Source organism: Oncorhynchus tshawytscha, linkage group LG30, assembly GCF_018296145.1.
Source record: "Oncorhynchus tshawytscha isolate Ot180627B linkage group LG30, Otsh_v2.0, whole genome shotgun sequence".
Lineage (NCBI taxonomy): Eukaryota > Metazoa > Chordata > Actinopteri > Salmoniformes > Salmonidae > Oncorhynchus > Oncorhynchus tshawytscha.
The window spans coordinates 20,340,877-20,366,693 of NC_056458.1; the positions used below are offsets into that span (position 1 = coordinate 20,340,877).

The window sequence follows — 25,817 nt, forward strand, 5'->3', positions numbered from 1 at the left end:
TTCCACCATATCTCTCCCCCTTTCTCTCTCTCATCTCTCTCTCTCTCTCTCTCTCATCTCTCTCTCTCTCTCTCTCTCTCTCTCTCTCTCTCTCAATCTCACTCTCACTCTCCTGGTTGTGAATCCTGCTCAGACAAAGATGAGGTGTTGGTCCTCTGGCACCCCATACTTGCCCTTGTGCTCCTCAAACAGCTGGCTGAGTTCTTCTGTGTAGAGCTGATGGAGGGCGTCAAGCTCCTCCACTGTGGGCTTCTCATTCTTCTCCACTCTGATTGGCCGTCCCACTGTGGAAAGGTCCAAGGATATGCATGATGACATTACATTCAAATATAGGTTACTGTAGTAGTCACTGGTGAACCACACAGCCCCACAGTGCGGGGGGGGCATGAGTTCTGGAGGGCCCAAACCAAAAACAGGCCTTGTGAAACTGCGGTATGCCACTGGTAGTAGTGCATAATGGGCAAAAACGTATTTGCTTTTGAATATGATTTTACTCATGAGTTTACTTTTCAAGTGGGGATTGAAAATTAAATATGCCATCGTTGGGCCTTGCCAATAGATGTACACAGACAGATGACTAACTGTGTGCCAGCCATTGTTGCTGAGTTGCGGCACACTGACAATGTTACTATCTAGTAACATTCTAGTAAGTAAAATATTTCCAAGGGCGAAGCTGCCCCTCTCTGTCCCTCTCATATCAATATTCCTCATGTTTAATGACAGAGAACCATCTCTGCCAGTTAGTTTACTGATATGAAACTTCTGCCAAAAACAACAATTGCCTTGCAACATAGAAATAGGAGAAAGATAGAGAAATAGGATAAAAAGATCTGGCAGATATAGTGACGTAGAATGTTACTCACCCACAGTGTTGATGGGCTTCCTGTAGGGCATGATACCATAGCTGTACTGGAAAATGCCCCGCGCGTGGAAGAGGGGCAGAGAGATACCCATGAAGCTCTGCAGCTTGTCCTGAATCAAGCGGATCCAGGTGCCTCGAGGGTTTTCCACCTGGTCGAACAACTCATTCTCCCCGAAGGAGAAGACCGGCACCAGATGGGCACTAGGGAGGGAATGGGTAGAGGAGAGTAGTGGGGTGACAGAGGGGGAGAGGAGAGGTGAGGTGAGTTGAGACAGAAGTTATGCCTTCAGTTTTGTTACGATCATCTCTATGAGTTTGTAAGGTACAGTATATTTGTAGAGAACAGGCCCAGATTCCATTTTACTCATGGGTGTGTTGAAGTTTGTCCTAAATGATTCCACTATTGATGTAATGACATGTAAAACGCTTGATTTGAGCAAGCTTTGTGTATCCCACGAAATAAGACTCGAGCTGCTGTAGACGAACTCGCTGTATTACCAGCAAAATCAGGGGAAAACTGAGTTGGGTAATGTCATTCGAAAACATAATGTTAACTTTCAATGCTATGCGGATGACACACAGCTGTACATTTCAATGAAACATGGTGAAGCCCCAAAATTGCCCTCGCTGGAAGCCTGTGTTTCAGACATAAGGATGTGGATGGCTGCAAACTGTCTACTTTTAAACTCAGACAAAACAGAGATGCTTGTTTTAGGTCCCAAGAAACAAAGAGATCTTCTGTTGAATCTGACAATTAATCTTGATGGTTGTACAGTCGTCTCAAATAAAACTGTGAAGGACCTCGGCATTACTCTGGACCCTGATGTCTCTTTTGACGAACATATCAAGACTGTTTCAAGGACAGCTTTTTTCCATTTACGTAACATTGCAAAAATCAGAAATGTTCTGTCCAAAAATTATGCACAAAACTTAATCCATGCTTTTGTTACATCTAGGTGAGACTACTGCAATGCTCTACATTCCGGCTACCCGGATAAAGCACTAACTGAACTTCAGTTACTCCAGTAATAGCCTCCCTACACTTGTAAGGGCTGATTTCAAGGTTTTACTGCTAACCTACAAAGCATTACATGGGCTTGCTCCTACCTATCTTTCCAATTTGGTCCTGCCGTACATACCTACACGTACACTACGGTCACAAGACGCAGGCCTCCTAATTGTCCCTAGAATTTCTAAGCAAACAGCTGGAGGCAGGGCTTTCTCCTATAGAGCTCCATTTTTATGGAATGGTCTGCCTACCCATGTGAGAGACGCAGACTCTGTCTCAACCTTTAAGTCTTTATTGAAGACTCATCTCTTCAGTAGGTCCTATGATTGAGTGTAGTCTGGCCCAGGAGTGTGAAGGTGAATGGAAAGGCTCTGGAGCAACGAACTGCCCTTGCTGTCTCTGCCTGGCCGGTTCCCCTCTCTCCACTGGGATTCTCTGCCTCTAACCCTATTACAGGGGCTGAGTCACTGGCTTTCTGGGGCTCTTCCATGCCGTCCATAGGAGGGGTGCGTCACTTGACTGGGTTGAGTCACTGACGTGGTCTTCCTGTCTGGGTTGGCGCCCCCCATTGGGTTGTGCTGTGGCGGAGACCTTTGTGGGCTATAATCGGCCTTGTCTCAGGATGGTACGTTGGTGGTTGAAGATAACCCTCTAGTGGTGTGGGGGCTGTGCTTTGCCAAAGTGGGTGGGGTTATATCCTGCCTGTTTGGCCCTGTCCGGGGGTATAATTGGATGGGGCCACAGTGTCTCCTGAACCCCCCTGTCTCAGCCTCCAGTATTTATGCTGCAGTAGTTTATGTGTCAGGGGGTTAGGGTCAGTCTGTTATATCTGGAGTATCCTGTCTTATCCGGCGTCCTGTGTGAATTTAAGTATGCTCTCTTTAATTCTCTCTCTCTTTCTCTCTTTCTTTCTTTCTCTCTCTCGGAGGACCTGAGCCCTAGGACCATGCCTCAGGACTACCTGGCATGATGACTCCTTGTTGTCCCCAGTCCACCTGGCCGTGCTGCTGCTCCAGTTTCAACTGTTATGCCTGCGGCTATGGAACCCTGACCTGTTCACTGTGATTACTATTATTTGACCATGCTGGTCATTTATGAACATTTGAACATCTTGGCCATGTTAAGCAAAGAACAGAAGCATGTATAAACAATAACATTTTAAAAGCAATTAAGCTTAGAAATGAACGCTTTCTGGAGTTCAGGAAATCCAGGGCAGATTATGTTTTTATTGACTGTAAGAAATTAAGAAATTAGGTTAACAGGATGATAGAGAAGGCCAAGAAAGATTATTTAAATGGTTGAGAACAGGAATAATCAGGAGAACAGGAGTAAATTATGGAATTGTCTGAAGCTGTTGGGTTACAGTAACAGACTGAAGAACAAAACTCAAAATCTTAGCTTGGACATTGGAGGAAAGGTTACATCAGACAAGACCATGGTTGCAGACAGTCTAAATAGCTACGTTACAACTATAGCTAATATATTAGTGAGAAAATTACAGCAGTTTTACAAGCAGCAAGGGATTCAAGTCGATGCTTTTTCATTTGAAAAAGTGTCTGAGTCAACTGCGTAACTCACATTGTAAATCTGTATATTGAACAAGGCATTTTTCCCAGTGAACTAAAACATGCAAGGGACATTCCTCTATATAATGAAAAGAATAATGTCGGCCTGTCTCAATCCTGTGTATTTTATCAAAGGTCATGGAAAAGATTATGTTCGAGCAGATTGAGTTATATTTCCTAACATAACCTGAGCTCCAGTCTGGCTTTAGGAAATCCCATTCCACGGACACTTGCCTACTATATCTAACTGACCCCATCAGGAAGGAAGTAGATGGTGGGCCATTTTGTGCTATGGTTATGTTAGATCTCCAAAAAGCATTTGATACAGTGGATCATGAGATTCTGTTAATCAAACGAAGAGCCATGAGCTTTAACAACTTAGCCATGAATCTGTTATCTCTTATCTGATAGGAAAAAAACAGATGATGTATGTGGATGGGACCCGGTCTAAAACCAAAATCTTGAACTTTGGGTACCCTAAGGGAATGTGCTGTGTCCACTTTTATTTCTGTTGTATATAAATGATCTGAAATCTGCCTGTCCATGTGACCTTTTCCTCTATGCAGATAATTCTGCACTGTTGGTTTCCCACAAAGACAAAAATGTGGTTGAGAAAGCCCTCAGTGCTGAACTTCTGAATGTCAGTAAATGACTATACGACAGTAACCTACATGTGTCAAACAGACCACTATTGTCCCTGTGCCCAAGAAAGCGAAGGTAACCTGCCTAAATAATTACCGCCCCGTTGCACTCACATCGGTAGCCATGAAGTGCTTTGAAATGGTCATGCCTCACGTCAACACCATTATGCCGGAAACCCTAGACCCACTGTAAGGATCGATGCAGGAGATGAGAAGCAGTTACAGGGAGTGAAGGTTTAATAGCTGACAGACATGAAATGGAACAGCTTCTGGACAGGAACACATACTGTAACAACAATTAATACTTACACAGGGAACACCGCCGAGGAACAGACAGATGTACAGGAGTAATCAACAATGTGAAGGAGTCCAGGTGTGTCCAATGAGCCTGCTGCGTGTTTTGATGGTGACAGGTGCGTGTAAAGAAGCGTAATCCTCGAGCGCCAGGGTGTCACCCCCGCTCCCGCTCCCCCTCCCTGGCGCTCGAGGGCTCCAGGCTACCTGTCATTATACGCACCTGTTACCATCATTGCACACATCTGCACTCATTGGACTCACCTGGACTCCATCACTTTGTTGTGGGCCCTGCATATACGTCTGCTCCTCTGTGTTGTTCCCTGTAGTAGCATTGTTTGTTGTGTCGTGTTTATATCCTGTTCCGTTGCATGTCCATCTATATTAAATGGTTCACTCCCTGTAGCTGTTTCTCATCTCCTGTGTTGGGCGTTACAGAATGCTACTACTAATATAAGAAGCATCAGGGTTATGTTTTGTTGGTGACGTCGGGCTTGGATTCCACCGCCGATGGAACCAGGGGTGCTGGCTCGTCAGGCTGTCACGCCCTAGCTGGCTCGAGACGTTTCCTTGCCTCAGTTGGCTCGTCAGGCTGTCACGCCCTAGCTGGCTCGAGACGTTTCCTTGCCTCAGTTGGCTCGTCAGGCTGTCACGCCCTAGCTGGCTCGAGACGTTTCCTTGCCTCAGTTGGCTCGTCAGGCTGTCACGCCCTAGCTGGCTCGAGACGTTTCCTTGCCTCAGTTGGCTCGGCAGGTTCCCTTCCCACGTCATGCTTCAGCTGGCTCATGGGGCTTCTACGCCGCTGCGGGATCGTCAGGCTGTCATGCCTCAGCCGGCCCGTCCGGCTCGCCCATGTAGGACACCGGGTGGAACCCCTAAAGGGGGGTGGGGGTACTGTTATGCCCGGTCCCCCTCCCTGGCGCTCCAGGGCGCCGGGCTACCTGTCATTATACGCACCTGTTACCATCATTGCACGCATCTGCGCTCATTGGACTCACCTGGACTCCATCACTTTGTTGTGGGCCCTGCATATACGTCTGCTCCTCTTTGTTGTTCCCTGTAGTAGCATTGTTTGTTGTGTCGTGTTTATGTCCAGACGCTGTTCTTATTCTGTTGCATGTCCGTCTATATTAAATGGTTCACTCCCTTTATCTGCCTCTCATCTCTTGCGTTGGGCATTACACAGGGAGGGGGAGCGGGAGCCGGCGTGAAACCAACTCCAATTCACATACCACACCAACTGATCCACAGATGATGCAATCTCAATCGCACTCCACACTGCCCTTTCCCACCTGGACAAAAGGAACACCTATGTGAGAATGCTGTTTATTGACTACAGCAAAGCGTTCAACATCATAGTACCCACAAAGCTCATCACTAAACTAAGGACCCTGGGACTAAACACCTCCCTCTGCAACTGGATCATGGATTTCCTGACAGGCCGCCCCCAGGTGGTAAGGGTAGACAACAACACATCTGCCACGCTGATCCTCAACACTGGGGCCCCTCAGGGGTGTGTGCTTAGTCCCCTCCTGTACTCCCTATTCACCCACTACTGCGTGGCCAAGCACAACTCCAACACCATAATTAAGTTTGCTGATGACACAACGACAATGATGAGACAGACTATAGGGAGGAGGTCAGAGACCTGGCAGCGTGGTGCCAGGCCAACAATGTGAGCAAGACAAAGTAGCTGATCGTTGACTATTGGAAAAGGAGGGCCAAACAGGCCCCCATTAACAACGACTGGGCTGAATGGAGCGGGTCGAGAGTATAAGGGCATGAGGCGAGACCCAAATGCAGACACAGGCAGATGATTGAGCTGTGATATTTATTATAACAAAAGTCGTTGGCAAAGGGCAGGTTAGGTACAGGGGAGAGTTCATAAACCAGGTCAGAGTCCAAACAGTACCAGGCGATAGGCAGCCTCAAGGTCAGGACAGGCAGGGTTTCAGTAACCAGGTCCCGAGTCCAGACGGTACAAGACGATAGGCAGGCTTGAGGTCAAGGCAGGAAGAAAGGTCAGGCAGGAGGGTTTGGTGTCAGGACAGGCAAGGGTCAAAACCAGGAGGGCTAGGAAAAACAGAGACAGGGAAAAATAGGAGCAAGGAGAAAAAACGCTGGTTGACTTGGCAAAACAAGACGAACTGGCACAGAGAGACAGGAAACACAGGGATAAATACACTGGGGATAATAAGCGACACCTGGAGGGGGTGGAGACAAGCACAAGGACAGGTGAAACAGATCAGGGCGTGACAGAGAGTTTCAAGTTCCTTGGTGTCCACATCACCAATGAACTATAATGGTCCAAACACATCAAGACAGTTGTGAAGAGGGCATGACAACACCTTTTCCTCCTCAGGAGACTGAAAAGATTGGGATGGGTCCCCAGATCCTCAAAAAGTTCTACAGCTGCATCACTGAGAGCATCCTGATTGGTTCCATCACCGCCTGGTATAGCAACTGCTTGGCATCTGACCATAAGGCACTACAGAGGGTAGTGTGTAAGGCCCAGTACATCACTGGGGCCCAGCTTCCTGACGTCCAGGACCTATATACTATATATGCCTATATAGGTGGTGTCAGAGACTCTTCTCTCTTCTCTCTGCTACCCCTAAGCCATAAGACGGCTGAACAATTGACCAAATGGCCACCCAGACTATTTACATTGAACACCCCCCCCAACCCACCTGCTGCTACTTGCTGTTTATTATCTATCTTTGCATAGTCATTTTACAAATGACCTCGATTGACCTGTACCCCCACACATTGACTTGGTACTCCCTGTATATAGCCTCGTTATTGTCATGTAATTTTGTTGTGTTACTTTTTGATGATTATTTATTATTTTGTCAATATTTTCTTGACTCTATATCCTGAACTGCATTGTTGTTTAAGGGCTTGTAAGTAAGCATCTCACGGTAAGGTCTACCTGTTGTATTTGGTGGATGTGACAAATAAAATTTGATTTATTTGATATGTCACTACACCTTGGAAAAACAGAGTCCCTCTTGTACTGGTCCAACTGTGAAACTGAGGAAATCCCCTGTCTTTAAGGTGGTAGTAGGTGACATAGTGGTCACAGCAAAAGACTCAGTTAATTATCTTGGATGTGTGCTAGATAACCTAGATAATCTGACAGAGAGAACATGGCACAAAATGTTCTCCAAAGTGAACCATAAAATTAGGTTCAAGGCAAGAACCTCCAAATATCTGGATAAGAATGCAATGGTGGCATTGGCCACTTCAACTATGCGTGCTCTTCCTGGTACAGTAGTGCCCCCAAGATAATTACAAATAAACTGCAGACATCTCAGAGCAAATGAGTCAGGATTATTCTTAACCTTCCAGCACGTACTCATCCTGACCATTCCCACCTTGAAAGCCTCAGATGGCTCAAAGTGGAGGAGAGAGTTTCTCATATGAAGTTGTGTCATGTACATGAGATAGTCCACAGTCTGGTCCCCAGGTACCTATGTAACTACTTTAACTTGTTCTGGGATAACCACAACTATTCCACTAGAAGGATGTAATAGTGGTATGGTGAAATAAACGTTTTTGTACTCAGCTGCCCCCCCACCCCCTCCCCCTTACAAAAGGACCACAATGGAAATGGTGATATTTTATGTTGAGGCGTCACCGACTGGAGCGCCCTCATATATGTATTTTAAAAATGGTCTAATAAATTCAATCAATCAAGGTGCCACTTCACTTGTCCGTCTGTATGTCATACGGTGCTTGCATGCTCCCAATTGAAATTCCCAAAGGGCTTACACATGGCACTATTTCAGTAAGCCATCCACAAGTACACACTGTGAACAGTAATATCAAACTATGATGAAGTGATTGACACAGTTGAAGTCACTTGTGTAACCATGAGAGTAGTTAGAAGATTTCATCGGAGACACAGGCAGTAAAATGTCCTCCGCCACCTCTGGCCCTGGTCTTACCCATGTTCCATTGCCAGTTTGATGAAGCCCTTCTTATTGGCTAAGAGAATGGTGAAGGCGCCAGGGCGTGCGTCAAGGGCCTCGGGGGCTCCTCCTACTGCTATAACAACGGCATTCCCACCTCCCTGTCGACGTAACAGATAGCTGGCACTCTCCTTGTCCGAGGGAATCAGACCTGGGACACACAGTAGACACTGAGATCAGGTGTAGTTAACAGTGTGGGGTGGGGGGGGGGAGAGTTTGGTACACTATTCTTCACTGTCGAACAATGATCAAACATGTTCATTTGTATCATGATGGTTGTCCCTAATCAATCTATCAGGAAATCAATTAATCAGATGTATTTATATTGCTATCTTGTCTTTACAGCAACATCTGTCACAAAGTGTTTCACAGTAACCCTGCCTTTACCTTGACCTCTAACCCCAACCCCACTAACCTGCCATCATGATGTAGTCTCTGAAGAAGGGGGCTCTGAACCAGAGAGGTAGCATCAGCAGAAAGCTGTCCAGGCCAGGGAACAGTTTCCTGAAGCCTGTAGCATACGTGCAGAAGTTAGTGAAGGCTCCAGCCACCAGAATCCCATGGGGATGGAAACCAAGGATGTAGTTCTGCCTGGGGTCCAAGTCCACTGTCTTCACCAGCTGCAATACAACACAGAGCGGAGTCACTTCTAAGGACTTCAATAGTCAAAATAGTTATGCACAACTGCACAACACAGTACACAGGATGCATCAAATGTGTTTCTAAATCTCAATCTTTATCAGAGACTTTCAAAACATTTGAAAGTTTAATTGAAAACCATACTCTCATGGAAGTCTATGAATTGACTTCCAGGTATTTGGCCTATATCTTCATCACGTCGCCTGTGTGAGTTCTCGCTATTGTTTGTCTGCCTCCACAGCGGCTGTCAGAAGAGACTACCCTGCCTCTAAACAGTATTGACCAGTGTCGTCTGTCTCTGTGCACAGGCAGAGATAAACAGGATGGAGGATCATGCCAGAGGTCACAGGATGGGGTCAAAAGTTCTTGTTAGCTACCCTGCTGAAAAAAAGCATAGACCAGCATATATTTCAAGCTAGTCCATGCTGGTCAATCGCTGGTCAGTGCTGGTCTGATGCTGGTCAAGCTTGTCCGACCAGCATGGTCTAGCTGGTCTAGCTGCCCAATGAACAAGGTGGACTCAGGTCTATTCTGTTTGAGACCCGGAAGACTCTGCATTGACTTGGACTTGAGAATATCAGATGCTTTTAGAGCATCTCTGATGGTATAAATACATTTGATTTTACTTCAGTCTATGGCAATGTTTTTTAGTCTCAGTCCACCCAATTTAAAAGTGCACATTGTGACGACCCTTCCGCTCTGTGTGCTGAATTATTTCCCTCTGCTCTTGTTTTCCTTAATACGATGTCGGTGGGCGGTGCTGGAAGGGTCGTCAGCGAAATGGGATAAATACGTCTTTCCCCCATACGTTGAGGAGACACTCTCCATGTAGACACTGTTTTTTTTGTGGCATTTTGGAGCTTCTTTGTGTTCATTTGTTTTGGCACCTCAACACCCCTCATTATCACCATCTATGTACGTATCCACTCCCTTACACTGACTACACACACCATTGTTACTCGTGTAGGTTACTTTATTTAATAAATATATTTTTGCCATTTCTTTATCTCCGCGTTGTCTTCCTCTTTGTTACGACCCGGTTCGTAACAACATTCACGTCTAGAACATTTGTTCTAACAGCATGTAAGATAAACATGCACAATTAATTACAAAGTCTGTATTAATAGGCGTCCCCTACACTCTAAATGCTGGGTTTGTATCCTGACCCTACTGCTGGGTTGCAGGTATTGGGTCATGTAGTTGTGTTGTTGATGCTAGTTTCTAGAGATATTACACACAGCGGGTCAGATCAGAAGACTGCAGGCGTGGCTTTCAGTTATTTATGGCCACCTGTGAGTAAATGTTATTCCAGTTCATCTGTTCTGTTTTTATTAAGGTTGAAGACCATTAATGAGTTTTACACAAGTGTATGAGTTCCTTAATTAAGAGACTATGAAAATCCCAACATTGGGATAGTTACCACATTGTTATAATATGTAAATACTGTTATATTATATTAGAATATGTTATGTGCAAAAATATTTAAGGAATATTTATGGTGTACGAACTTAACAAGAATCATATTTACTCGCCAAAAATAACTATCTGAAAGCCACGCCACTCATATCAGATGGTCACCAACATACTAGCATCAGTGTTCAAAACAATATGCGATGGTCACCAGAAAAAAAAGGCATTAGTCGCCAGCATATGCTGGTCTATGTCGTTTTTTTTCAGCAGGGTAATCGTGCTGGGCATGTTATGCTCATGATCAGCATCGCTCAGTCATGTCAAAACAAAGCTGCCAACAAACAGTTTGTATCGACCTCAGTGTTTGAGATTAGCAGTTCAAGGTCAATCAGCTCCAAGAATCAAGTCCCCGCCTACTAGCTTGGGCTACACTAACCTCTCACTAGCAAAACAAGGGCAGTGCTTCGTGCTAAGTAAACACTAAGCACTTGGCATGGTGGGATTTATTAACTTCATGGCTTGAGATGATTCATTCAAGGATGAATCCTAGAGATTTCTGTCTTTCAATGACAAACACATTTTAAGTAGATCAGATAGGTATGTTGTAGCTTTTGCCAAATAATGACATTAACATACACTATATACAGACAGAAGTATGTGGACACCCCTTCAAATTAGTGGATTCGGCTATTTCAGGCACACCCGTTGCTGACAGGTGTATAAAATTGAGTACACAGCCATGCAATCTCCATAGACAAACATTAGTAGTACAATGGCCTTACCGAAGAGCTCAGTGACTTTCAACGTGGCACCGTCATTGGATGCCACCTTTCCAACAAGTCAGTTTGTCAGATTTCTGCCCTACTGGAGCTGCCCTGGTCAACTGTGAGTGCTATTATTGTTAAGTGGAAACGTCTAAAAACAACAACGGCTCAATCGCGAAGTGGTAGGCCACACAAGCTCACAGAACGTGAGGCCACACAATGCCTCAATACAGAAATGGTTTGTCGAGATTGTTGTGGAAGAACTTGACTGGCCTGCACAGAGCCTTGACCTCAACCCTGTCGAAACCTTTGGGATGAATTGGAACACTGACTGCGAGCCAGGCCTAATCACCCAACATCAGTGCCCAACCTCACTAATGCTCTTGTGGCTGAAAGGAAGCAAGTCCCCGGAGCAACATCCCAACATCAAGTGGAAAGCCTTCCCAGAAGAGTGGAGGCTGTTATAGCAGCAAAGGGGGGACCAACTCCATATTAATGCCCATGATTTTGGAATGAGATGTTCGACGAGAAGGTGTCCATATACTTTTGGTCATGTAGTGTATATTGCTAAGAATATGAGAGTAGGGTGAATCCCCTAGCGGGTCTCAAACCCAGGCCACCAGCGCCAATGATGAACACCCTTACCACTGTCCCAATAAGGGATATATCTCTTTTTTTTTAAATAAAAAATATATATTTCACCTTTATTTAACCACGTAGGCTAGTTGAGAACAAGTTCTCATTTACAACTGTGACCTGGCCAAGATAAAGCAAAGCTGTGCGACACAAACAACAACACAGAGTTACACATGGAATAAACAAACATACAGTCAATAACACAATAGTAAAAGTATATATACAGTGTGTGCAAATGAGCTAAGATAAGGGAGGTAAGGCAATAAATAGGCCATAGTGGCGAAATAATGACAATTTAGCAATTAAACACTGGAGTGATAGATGTGCAGAAGATAAATGTGTAAGTAGAGATACTGGGGTGCAAAGGAGCAAAAATAAATAACAGTATGGGGATGAGGTAGTTGGATGGCTATTTACAGATGGGCTATGTACAGGACAGCTGCAGTCATCTGTGAGCTGCTCTGACAGATATGAGTCTCCAGCTTCAGTGATTTTTGCAATTTGTTCCAGTCATTGGCAGCAGAGAACTAGAAGGATAGGCGGCCAAAGGAGGATTTGGCTTTGGGGGTGACCAGTGAAATATACCTGCTGGAGCGTGTGCTACGGGTGGGTGCTGCTATGGTGACCAGTGAGCTGAGATAAAGCGGGTCACATCCGCCTACAGTATGTCGGCCTTCCACATCTGCGGTGAAAGGGGGCCAAGCTACATTGGTGTTTGTCAGAAAATCGGTCTTCTCATGAAAAAGTCAGTAGTGTCCGAACAGTTTGGCCCACAGGGGAAAGGGAAGACTCTATGGTGACTATGGTGTTACGAACACTATGGTGTTTTTCTTCAACCCCCACAAGTGTCACGGGACTCGTCTGAAGGTAACCCATACAAATTAATAGAAGTAAGGAGGTAGTTTTGTTCCAACAAAAATAAGGGGTTCTGAAATATGTGTCCAAACATTTTCTTATATTTCCTGAGCTTTCTTATATATCATAGATAAAGTACATACACTTCAAAACCTTATTCCTTATGATTTACCTTTGGACTTCAATTTATGAATGTGTTATTCAATGCTTTTCTATGGGCTGTAGTAGTAAAGGCCAAATTACACAGAAAAATAGGGGTCCTAAAAGTCAAAAAGCAACTCGATCAAGTTCAAGTCTGGGCTCTGACTGGGCCACTCAAGGACAATCAGAGATTTGTGCTGAAGCCTATCCTGCGTTGTCTTGGCTGTGTGCTGAGGGTCATTGTCCTGTTGGAAGGGGAACCTTCACCCCAATCTGAGGTCCTGAGCGCTCTGGAGCAGGTTTTCATCAAGGTGCTCTCTGTACTTTGCTCTGTTCATCTTTCCCTCGGTCCTGACTAGTCTCCCAGTCCCTGCCGCTGAAAAACATCCCCACAGAATGATACTGCCACCACCATGCTTCACAGTAGGGATGGTGCTAGGTTTCCTCCAGACATGACACTAGGCATTCAGGCCAAAGAGTTCAACCTTGGTTTCATCAGACTATACAGGCCTGACTGTTGGAGTGCTGCAGAGACGGTTGTCATCATTTGGGGTTTTGTGATTTTAAACAACCCGTTTGTCCTGCTCTCGTTTCCTGTAGTCCTCTATCTGATCATGAGATATTGCACTTTCCAAAAACAGATGACAGAATACGTCAAGCTCTAAGACTACTGTACTGTTTGTTTTTAGGGAATGGAACTTTGTCAGATGTTGTACTCGTGGTCAACACAGATGCCTGTATGATTGAGAATGGAGCTCTAGTCGTGGATTGACATAATGAGAGAACACTGGCCAATTGTTTAGTGGCCTGTCATTATTTTGGTCCCTGCTCACAGCAGCCTTTCTATTCAGGATTAATTATTGGCTCCTGTTTCTCCATGTCAACAAACAAACGAGTTTCCTTCTTATGCCTGTTTATACACTGAACCCATTTTTCACATTTTCCCATCAGGCTTGACATGCACAGGCTTGGCATATGCATGTTGTTGCATTTTGGCTGGGTTCAAACGCGAGTTGGGTTCAAACGCGACTAACATGTATACATTCTACAAATGTAAAGTCATGAGAGGAGTCAGTGTCTAGTTAGTGTTGATTTCTGCAGAGAGCAGAACAGGTTTTCAAATCAGGTGGTTGGCTCACAGTCGGAGGCAGTGACGCTGTCATTAGGGACGGTGGTGGAGAACAAGACCTCAGTGTAACCGATGACACTCTCTGAAGGACACTGCTCTGTTCAGACTAACATTGACTCTTTATTCCAGCCTTAATAATGCATGAAGTCAAATGTTCGATCGGCACATTCCAGGAGATAATACAGGGGAAATTACATTCAAATGTGTTTGTTTGAGGAAGTCCTCTTTGTTGGGAACTTGTAGTCTAGATGTGTTCAATGTACTGTATCTTTCCTTGAGAAATTAAGGAAAGTCCATATGACCTAATTATGTAAATTCCCCATTTGTGCGTGTGGCATTCAGAACTAACTTATGTTTTGCTTGAATGAGACATTACTCTCTCTAATAAAACGCATCTGCCTCAATAAAGCTCTGTCTGAATACTCAATACACACAGAACACTTTACATACAGTAGAACGTGTTGACTGTGTTCCCTAATCAATTGGTTTTGATATATCATCTTATCAGTATACTGTATGGAACAATCAGGGACATTTACCCCAACTCAAAGGAGCAGAGTCTTGAGGTGGAGCCTCTACCTTGGGAAAACTTTGGACACACTGGAGAAGTGGCATTAAGGACACACTCTGTGCTAAGTACAAAAGATAAGCATGCTATCAAAGAAGATATCAGACTGATGTAGCGTCTGTTTCCAACTCACAATCTCAAACACATAGATCCCCTGAACGCAGCTCCCTCTCAAAATCCCAATCAGCTGAATTCTGATCACCTGTTCACACACCTGTATGTTATTATCACACACTATTTAATTCAGTTCTTTGCACCCCATCATTGTGAGGTATTGTTTGTTTTGTGACACACTTCTAGTCAAAGCGCTGCGGTTGCTGTAATTTAATCCTCCTGTGTATGATAGGTTTTTCCTATTCCCTGCCTGTACTTTAGCCTATTGGATTTCCTGTTATCAACTTATTGCCTGATCTCCCGGATGACGTTACTAGCCTTTCCCTGCCTGTACTGTTGCCTTTCTGGACCCCCTGTGTATGACCTTCTGCCTGCCCTTGGACCCAGCTACCTGCCTCCTCCTGTGGTCCTTTACAAAGAAACACCTGCGAATTGAAACCAGCTATCTGTCTCCCATCGTGTTCATTACAACTGATTGATAAAACCAAATACAGTATCATTCATAGAAAGTCTATTTTTACCTGCTGTATCACTGTTTGTTTCTATAATAACTTTTCTGAACTACATCTGCTGTACTAGTTCATGCAATGGTAAAAGCAGAGAACTATAATTCATAGAAGTGATAAGATGTTGACATCAAAATTAAGCAGAGCCCGTTCAGAAAGGAAACCCGAGTGCCTCGCCTCAGCCAAGATGGCATCAATTAGAGGCGAGTAACAATCACGCCTAACTTATTTGGCGGTCTATTTAAACTGATCGGGTCTGCACACTCATCATGCTGCTGCTTGCTGCTACTATGCACTGGCTTTTTCCACATTGACGCTGCTACCTTATTAACTAGCCAATTCACGCTATGCTGCTGCTTTCTGATATTTTTTTTGCAATACAGAGACAAAAGATACATTTTATGTTTTTACATTTCTGGAGGGGTCATTTTTAGGGGAAGCCTGGTTGCCTTGGCAACCATGAATATATGCCACTGGCAGGAGATGGTGCTTATCATGGTGATTCAATAGTATTTAAGTCTCTATGCTTAGTTTAGTGCAGCATCAGTATGGATAGTAACTATCACTGCATGTTGTGCATCTCATGAGACTGCTGCAATCAATGCACACATCAGTGATGGCCTACATTTTATGAGTCATTCCAGTCACATAGGTTAATGTGACGTGCGCCAGCAGTCACACTTCAAATGTTGTACAAATTATCTGGGTATGGTTAGTATCTTTGGAACCCTTACACAGTATAAGCTAGAACACATTCAATTTAACTGGACGTATTGCTACACTTTTGCTGCTCTTTTACTCTTGTGAAATTATAAATCTGCTGGCTTATTTGGTGTATAGCCTGCTGTTGCATGAGTCACACTATTAGCATACATTTTAAGGTATCATTTCAGTCAACTCATTTATGCTTAATTCTTATTGCAGCAGTAGGTTTAGGCTCTGATTTATTAACCATGTTCTAATCATGTGTCAAGCCTTTTACCCAGGCGGTCCTCCTTGTCGGTTCATCTTGCATTCTAGTAGTATTATTCTAGTGACTGTTCTTATTCTATAAGACTATTTTTGTATTTTTTTTAACCTTTATTTAACTAGGCAAGTCAGTTAAGAACAAATTCTTATTTTCAATGACAGCCTAGGAACTGTGGGTTAACTGCCTGTTCAGGGGCAGAACGACAGATTTGTACCTTGTCTCGGGGGTTTGAACTTGCAACGGGGGTTTGAACTTGCAACCTTCCGGTTACTAGTCCAACGCTCTAACCACTAGGCTACCCTGACGCCCCAAATTGTGGAGGCAGGTAGCCTAGTGGTTGGAGAGTTGGACTAGTAACAGAAAGATCGAATCCCAGAGCTGACAAGGTAAAAATCTGTTGTTCTGCCCCTCATCAAGGCAGTTAACCCACTGTTCCTAGGCCATCATTGAAAAGAAGAATTTGTTCTTAACTGACTTGCCTAGATAAATAATAAATAATTGTGTTGTGCGCTATTGTAGAGATCACTTCATTCAAGTAAAATCAAATCAAAATGTTATTGGTCACATACTGTACATGTGTTTAGCAGATGTTAATGCGAGTGTAGTGAAATGCTTGTCATTCTAGTTCTGACAGTGCAGTAATATCAAACAATTTCACAACAAATACCTAATACACACAAATCTAAGTAATGGAATTAAGAATATAAATGTATGAGCAATGTCAGAGAGGCATAGACTAGGAGCCAAGACAACGCATCAGCTAAAGCTGAGCAATTTCAGTAGTACATTAGGCTATTTAGGTAGCTACGAAACAACCTGTACCAATGTTTAGTTGCGGTTTTGTGGGTTTGTTAGTAATGCATATGTTTTATGCTATGTGATGGTATGTCATGGCTAAGCTGTGCACTCTGCAGCAGTCTACTGTATGCTCTTCTCTCTGTACAATGTCTTCTATAATATAACCATGTATGCCTTTGCTATTCCAATTTCAGTCTGGCAAATGCAGCTTTATCATGCTCTGTTAGCAGTGATTCAGTTCATTTTGGGCATCAGGACCCTTCAGCATGCAGTCTGCTCAAGGATCCATGTCTGCTTACACTTCATGGCCTATGGAGAAGGAATGAACATGCATATCAAAGAGTATCTCCTTTTACAGATGCACAATCGAGAGCATCCTGGCGGGCTGTATCACCGCCTGGTATGGCAACTGCACCGCCCTCAACCGTAAGGCTCTCCAGAGGGTAGTGAGGTCTGCACAACGCATCACCGGGGGCAAACTACCTGCCCTCCAGGACACCTACACCACCCGATGCTACAGGAAGGCCATAAAGATCATCAAGGACATCAACCACCCGAGCCACTGCCTGTTCACCCCGCTGTCATCCAGAAGGCGAGGTCAGTACAGGTGCATCAAAGCTGGGACCGAGAGACTGAAAAACAGCTTCTATCTCAAGGCCATCAGACTGTTAAACAGCCACCACTAACATTGAGTGGCTACTGCCAACACACTGTCAATGACAATGACTCTACTCCAGCCACTTTAATAATGGGAATTGATGGGAAATGATGTAAATATATCACTAGCCACTTTAAACAATGCTACCTTATATAATGTTACTTACCCTACATTATTCATCTCATATGCATACGTAGATACTGTACTCTATATCATCGACTGCATCCTTATGTAATACATGTATCAGTAGCCACTTTAACTATGCCACTTGGTTTACATACTCATCTCATATGTATATACTGTACTCGATATCATCTACTGTATCTTGCCTATGCTGCTCTGTACCATCACTCATTCATATATCCTTATGTACATATTCTTTATCCCCTTACACTGTGTATAAGACAGTAGTTTTTTGGAATTGTTAGTTAGATTACTTGTTCGTTATTACTGCATTGTCAGAACTAGAAGCACAAGCATTTCGCTACACTCGCATTAACATCTGCTAACCATGTGTATGTGACAAATAAAATTTGATTTGATTTGATTTGAGTTCACGTTAAGGCAACAGTGTTGAGTTACATTACTCTGGCTTTATGGGCTCTTCAGTCTGAAATGCACTAAATGTTCCTCTGCTTTATTTCTGCATGATCTCTTAAGTTCTGTTTGTAATGTGGACTCTCACATGTTACATGTACTGTCATACACCCTGAGATGAAAGAATTGGCATGGAACTGAAGTCTTCATCGCCAGATCTAACACGGCTTTGTCCTCTTTCATGTTATGTTGCCTGCATGCTGAGCACGGGCAGCACCTGGCGAACCTCTTGTTCAACATTGATGCTGGCAACCAATGACAAGATACTGGAACTCATCATGGCTCTGGTTCTTTCGTCAGTGTTGAGGGCAAGCTCTGAGCTCTGGGCATCGAATTCTGCATCGGAGGTGCTACTGCTCTCAATACATCCCGGCTTTACTCTGATCTGCCGCTGTTACGTTTGATTGATTCTGAGATTGTGGAACCTACATGAGTTCCTCCAGTATTGCTACAGTTGAAGTCGGAAGTTTACGTACACTTAGGTTGGTGTCATTAAAACTTGTTTTTCAACCACTCCACAAATTTCTTATTAACAGATTATAGTTTTGGCAAGTTGGTTAGGACATCTACTTTGTGCATAATTTTTCCTACAATTGTTTACAGACAGATTACTTCACATACAGTGAATTATATCACAATTTCAGTGGGTCAGAAGTTTACATGCACTAAGTTGACTGTGCCTTTAAACAGCTTGGAAAATAAATAAAAAATGTCATGGCTTTAGAAGCTTCTGATAGGCTAATTGACATCAATTGAGTCAATTGGTGGTGTGCCTGTGGCTGCATTTCAAGGCCTACCTTCAAACTCAGTGCCTCTTTGACCTCTTGACATAATGGGAAAATCAAAAAGAAATCAGCCAAGACTTCATAAAATAAATTGTAGACCTCCACAAGTCTGGTTCATACTTGGGGGCAATTTCTAAATGCCTGAAGATACCATGTTCATCTGTACAAACAATCATACACAAGTATTAAAAACCATGGGATCACGCAGCCTTCATACCGCTCAGGAAGGAGACGAGTTCTGTCTCCTAGAGATGAACGTATTTTGGTGCGTAAAGTGCAATAGAACAACAGCAAAGGACCTTGTGAAGATGCAGGAGGAAACAGGTACAAAAGTATCTATATCCACAGTAAAATGAGTCCTATATCGACATAACCTGAAAGGCCGCTCAGCAAGGAAGAAGCCACTGCTCCAAGCCCGCCATAAAAAAGCCAGACTACAGTTTGCAACTGCACATGGGGACAAAGATTGTACTTTTTAGAGAAATGTCCTCTTGTCTGATGAAACAAAAATAGAACTGTTTGGCCATAATGACCATTGTTATGTTTGGAGGAAAAAGGGGGAGGCTTGCAAGCTGAAGAACACCATCCCAACCGTGAAGCACGTGGGTGGCAGCATCATGTTGTGGGGGTTCTTTGCTGCAGGAGAGACCTTTGCACTTCACAAAACATTGCATCATGAGGTAGGAAAATTATGTGGATATATTGAAGCAACATCAAGACATCAGTCAAGAAGTTAAAGCTTGGTCGCAAATGGGTCTTCCAAATGGACAATGACCCCAAGCATACTTCCAAAGTTGTGACAAAATGGCTTAAAGACAACAAAGTCAAGGTATTGGAGTGGCCATCACAAAGCCCTGACCTCAATCCCATAGAAAATGTGTGGGCAGAACTGAAAAAGCGTGTGCGAGCAAGGAGGTCTACAAACCTGACTCCGTTACACCAGCTCTGTCAGGAGGAATGGGCCAAAATTCACCCAGCTTATTGTGGGAAGCTTGTGGAAGGCTACCTGAAATGTTTGACCCAAGTTAAACAATTGAAAGGCAACGCTACCAAGTACTAAATGAGCATATGTAAACTTCTGACCCACCGGGAATGTTATGAAAGAAATAAAAGCTGAAATGAATCATTCTCTCTTCTAGTATTCTGACATTTCACATTCTTCAAATAAAGTGTTGATCCTAACCGACCTAAGACAGGGATTTTTTTCTAGGATTAAATGTCAAGATGTTTACATGTATTTGGCTAAGGTGTATGTAAACTTCCTAATTCAACTGCATATGATCATGATTGTCAGCCCAAGTGGTCCAGTAGCTACGTTGCATTGGAAGAATATCCTCATACGCTAAAATGACAGCACTTTATGACTCAATGGGCTTCAAAAAGAGCAGTCTTCAGGCAATGACAAGATATTACCTAACAACCTCACTCTATAGAAAAAAAATAGGTTCACGTTAAGTTAAGTTAAGGGTGTTTCGGCTCCTACAATGATTTTATTAGCGGCTTTCTATGGTTTTTAGTGTTGGGGAATAGACTTCGTATTAATTTCTCTTTAATCATTGCATGATCTCGGATTTAATTATGGTCACTCCACTCACATGTTTACAGTGTTGGTAAAGCATTCTTAAACTGATAGGATGGGTAAAGTTACTGCTGTTGTCATTGCCCAAACTAACGCTGCTTTCTGTCCTCCCTTCCATGTTACGCTACCTGCAATGGCGACCACTGACCACGCCGCGCGATCCATTATTCCTCAACGACGGTGGCAAACCAATGACGAGATACTGGTTTTCATCACGGTTCCATCTCCTTAGCCCACAGCGTTGACAATCTCTTGAGCTGTACACAGCTCATTCATTTCGCATCGGCGCTGCTTAATCGGCATCTCTATCTGTCCCTGCATACACACTGAAGATCACGGGGGTCAGTCCTCTGCTTCCTACGAACGCTATATTAGATTAAACGCCAATAAGATTTTGGATGCCCAAAAGTGATGAGTTCATCTGCCAGTTCCATGCCTTTTATACTATAGTTTGGTATGACTGGGTTCAGGCCATGGTCAATAGCATTGCTTTGGCACTTACAGTATCGTAATAAAGTTCAGTGCATAACTACAGATGGTTGGCTGGGTGCATATTGCTTAGGTTGCTTGTTAGATGGTAGATATTTAATGTAGGCCAACAGATGACCAGGCTACTTGTATTGATCAGTGAGTGCACCTGGCGATACATCTCTAGGGCAGCTGGGTTCACACTGTTACATTGGCAAGATAGGCAGATGAAGCTCGCCTCAAGTGAGGGTACCCAGCGTTATGTGTGGCATAAACTGAGCAACGTATGACTTCTATCCCTCATGACATGGTTAACATTCTCACCTGGTATTCGTTCTTGCGCTGGTAGATGCACTTTAGCTGGTCTATTTGATCATATCTAAACGGCACTCTGCCGTAGCTACACATAGTCGGATGGTGTGAGGTTCTGCTGTTTTGGGGGATTGTGTAGTTTCCAGTGCTCACTGACTGTAGGCTATTTAATATTGACTCTTTGCTTGGGCAGTGAGCAATCCTGAAGGAGCAGAGCCTTTATATTTTTTTATTTAACCTTTATTTAACTAGGCAAGTCAGTTAAGAACAAATTATTATTTACATAGCGCCAATACTTGCATTATTCATTGCTTAGTAAATGGTTAAACATACAGTACTCCTTGGTTTCTTTATTTTTACTATTTTCTACATTGTAGAATAATAGTGAAGACATCAAAACTATGAAATAACACATATGGAGTAATTTAGTAACTAAAAAAGTGTTAAACAAATCAAAGTATATTTAATATTTGAGATTCTTCAAAGTAACCACCCTTTGCCTTGACAGCTTTGCACATTCTTGGCATTATCTCAACCAGCTGCATGAGGTAGTCACCTGGAATGTATTTAAATTAACAGGTGTGCCCTGTTAAAAGTTCATTTGTGAAATGTCTTTCCTTAATGCATTTGACCCAATCAGTTGTGTTGTGACAAGGTTGGGTGGTATACAGAGGATAGACCTATTTGGTAAAATAGTCCATATTATGGCAAGAACAGCTCAAATAGGCAAAGAGAAACGACAGTCCATCATTACTTTAAGACATGAAGGTCAGTCAATACGGAACATTTCAAGAACTTTTAAAATTTCTTCAAGAGCAGTCGCAAAAACCATCAAGCACTATGATGAAACTGGTTCTTATGAAGACTGCCACAGGAAAGGAAGACCCAGAGTTACCTCTGCTGCAGAGGATAAGTTCATTAGAGTTAACTGCACCTCAGATTGCAGCCCAAATAAATGCTTCACAGAGTTCAAGTAACAGACACATCTCAACATCAACTGTTCAGGGGAGAATGAGTAAATCAGGTCTTCATGGTTGAATTGCTGCAAAGAAACCATTACTAAAGGACACCAATAATAAGAAGATACTTTAAATACGAGCAATGGACATTAGACTGGTGGAAATCTGTCCTTTGGTCTGATGGGTCCAAATTTGAGATTTTTGGTTACAAGCGCTGTGTCTTTGTGATGCAGGGTAAGTAAACGGATGATCCCCGCTTGTGTGGTTCCAAGCATGAAGCATTGAGGAGGAGGTGTGTTGGTATGGGGGTGCTCTGCTGGTGACACTGTCTGTGATTTATTTTGAATTCAAGGCACACCTGACCAGCATGCATTCTGCAGCGATATGCTATCCCATCTGGTTTGCGCTTTGTGGGACTATCATTTGTTTTTCAACTGGACAATGATCCAAAACATACCTCCAGGCTGTGTAAGGACTATTTGACCAAGGAGAGTGATGAAGTGCTGCATCAGATGACCTGGCCTCCACAATCACCCGACCTCAACCCAATTGAGATGGTTTGGGATGAGTTGAACAGCAGAGTGAAGGAAAAGCAGCCAACAAGTGCTCAGCATATTTGGAAACTCTTTCAAAACAGTTGGAAAAGCATTCCTCATGAAGCTGGTTGAGAGAATGCCAAGAGTGTGCAAAGCTGTCATCAAGGCAAAGGGTGGCTACTTTAAAGAATCTCAAATATAAAATATATTTTGATTTGTTTAACACTTTTTTGGTTACTACATGATTCCATGTGTTATTTCATAGTTCTGATGTCTTCACTATTATTCTTCAATGTATAAAATAGTAAAAATAAAGAAAACCCATTGAATGAGTAGGTGTGTCCAAACTTTTGACTGGTACTGTATTTCTATGTCTTTTCTATCTGAAATTAAGCAGAGCCAGTTCAGAAAAGAAACCCGAGTGCCCCGCATCAGCTGAGATGGCATATATTAGAGGCTTATATCAATCACACCTACCGTATTTGTCAGTCTATTTAAGCTGACCGGATCTGCTCACTCATCCTGCTACCGCTTGCTGCTACTATGCACTGGCTGTTTCCACCCCAGCATCCACCTGTTAGGTTCTGTGTTCCTGCTGGGGGGATGGTACAGTTTACTGCGCTCACTGCCTGTAGGCTGGCTATTTTATATTGACGCTTTGCTTGGGCAGTGAGCTACCCTGAACGAGCAGAGCCTATATCGGCAAGACTTGCATTATTCATTGTTTAATAAATGGTTAAACATATTTCTACATAGTTCATTTCAGAAAGAAAGCACCATCTGAGGATTGTTTTATCAATGGCAGCAAAAGTCATTCTATGTTTACAATGAAGGTTTACATTGGTATGTCTCACTAAGGCTGTCGTTGGAGATCCAAACGCATCACTGAATTTACATAAACAATGCATTTATGATTATCTATGGCTGATGTCTAGGTCATCTGAAAATAACAATTGATTACAATGACCAATAGAAGCTTAAAAAAAAAGAAACACCACCATTCACATAAAATTAATAAATACATAGGTCTAGCTATACCATTAGAATAACAATTATGGATTTAACAATGTCAAAGATAATTCATGGTAATTCATGTGACCCTATTGAGACTTTCAATTAGACAAACTATAGATAACAAAGCTCTGCATAGCAATTGAAAGGAAAAATACACATCTGAGCCATTTTGTTGTTGATGTTCACATGCTTATCAGTACAGACCAAAGTGTACATTCTGACCAAGGGCAAGAGCGTGGACCCATCTCAGCGGAAGGATATTGAAGGCTCACAGGCCTCCAAGCTCCATAGAATAGAATCAAAGATTTGTATATCCATTTAAACAGGATTTCTTACTGCACTATCCAATAACACAGCATATAGGCGTTGGTATGACTTTGAGAGACTAAGTTCTTAGGATAAGATTAATGATGATCAAATTCCAACAAATACCAACTCACATTTCTTAGCTGAACTTGAATGTCTCTACACACAATCCATATATCACCACTAGATGGTGACATCAACCAGCAACAGCTGTAGATAGGGCCTATCCATCCCTGGACGGCACTGCTTTTTTATTGAAGCCCAAAAAAAACATAGTCACAAACACTCACAAAGAGTGCAGTAAACACAGTGAAGTCATCCCACCTTTACAGGGAAGTAGTCCCTCATGTAGTCCCAGACACGTAGATTGGAGAGGAAGTGAACCCTGTTGCCCCCCTTGGATGGTGTTTCCCAGTCGATGAACCACCAGCAGGAGTACAACACGCTGACCAGCCAGAACCGAGTGAACATCAACACAAAGAACAGCACGATGCAGCTTGGAGCTGGAGGAAGACAACCAATACACACAGACAGACAGACACACACACACACACACACACACACACACACACACACACACACACACACACACACACACACACACACACACACACACACACACACAGACAGGCGTGATGGGCACTGCACTATTAGGTTGCATCTCTTAACCTGCTGACATACTGAGCAGTAGTGAGCAGGAGAGGGACAGGGATAGAGAGATAGAAAAGGGTAGAGAGCGATCTAAGCAAACCCGAGAAGCGTACTACAACTCAAGCCATGAGTTTTTCCTGACCACGTGACATGACCTGAACAGATTGACCAATAACTAGGACCCAGAGTTTTTCCTTGTCAGGTCATGTGGTCATAAAAAACAAATACCAGTAAGTGTGTTTCCTCTTGTCCACTAGGTACCACTGATGCACAGTATTCAATCCATCTCAAAAATATATTTTTTTTAAGTATGGAAGGTCTCATGGACAAATCTATTGAAACACACATGGAGTCTCTCCACTGTCCAACACATGTTATGTAAGAGTTAAGAGTTGGATATGAGAGTTTCTTCTGTATGCATGTATTTGTGTAAGCATCGTTCCTTGCTCTGTTTCAGGCACAACTCCATGGGCACATGGAAGTCAGCCAGCAGTGGAAACTCTCAAAGAATTCCATTTCAACTTCTCCACACCGAGCAACCCATTAAGCAAACAGAACTGGACACAAGGCACTGGACACAAGGCACAAGGCACTTAACACTTGTTAAGAAATGAGGAAGAAAGGCTAGCTAACAAAGCTGGACAGCACACACAGACACACACAGACAGCCCAGGACAGAGCAGAACAGTGGCAGACTCACCCAGGCCCAGAAAGGAGAAGACCCACTGTAGCACCGAGGCCGTCTGCAGTCTTCTGCTTAGGGGCAGGTCGGTAGGGGCAAACTGGATATTCATGGTGGGGACTGAAGAGCCTGGCAGTGCAGGTAGACAGGAGGCTTATGTCTGGGACACCCGGGAGAGGAGAAGAGTGAGTGAAGTGGGTCCAAAGTCTGCCTTTCTCCCTCTCTATCCACAGTCAACTGACATTTGACCGTCTTATCTCTGCAATCCTTTAATGCATGAATTAATTACTCAACCCATTTCTCTATCTTCAAGACCTTTGACCTTGCTGGTACTGGCCCAGCTAACAATTGTAGTTGCAAGAACATTTGTATTGTTACTGTTGCTGAGCCAAACA

At 43.4% G+C, this 25,817-nt stretch overlaps 1 protein-coding gene across 1 annotated transcript; it reads right to left on the reverse strand.

The window, feature by feature from the left end:
* Nucleotides 1-39: 39 nt before the first annotated feature.
* Nucleotides 40-25,656, reverse strand: LOC112233380 (2-acylglycerol O-acyltransferase 2-A-like). Its single transcript, XM_024400966.2, has 6 exons — nucleotides 25,441-25,656; nucleotides 24,414-24,592; nucleotides 8,761-8,965; nucleotides 8,322-8,496; nucleotides 864-1,063; nucleotides 40-284 (listed from the first exon to the last, which is right to left on the reverse strand). The coding sequence occupies exons 1-6, from the start codon at nucleotides 25,532-25,534 to the stop codon at nucleotides 130-132; spliced, it is 1,008 nt and encodes a 335-aa protein (XP_024256734.1). The 5' UTR covers nucleotides 25,535-25,656; the 3' UTR covers nucleotides 40-129.
* Between the last annotated feature and the right edge of the window lie 161 nt (nucleotides 25,657-25,817).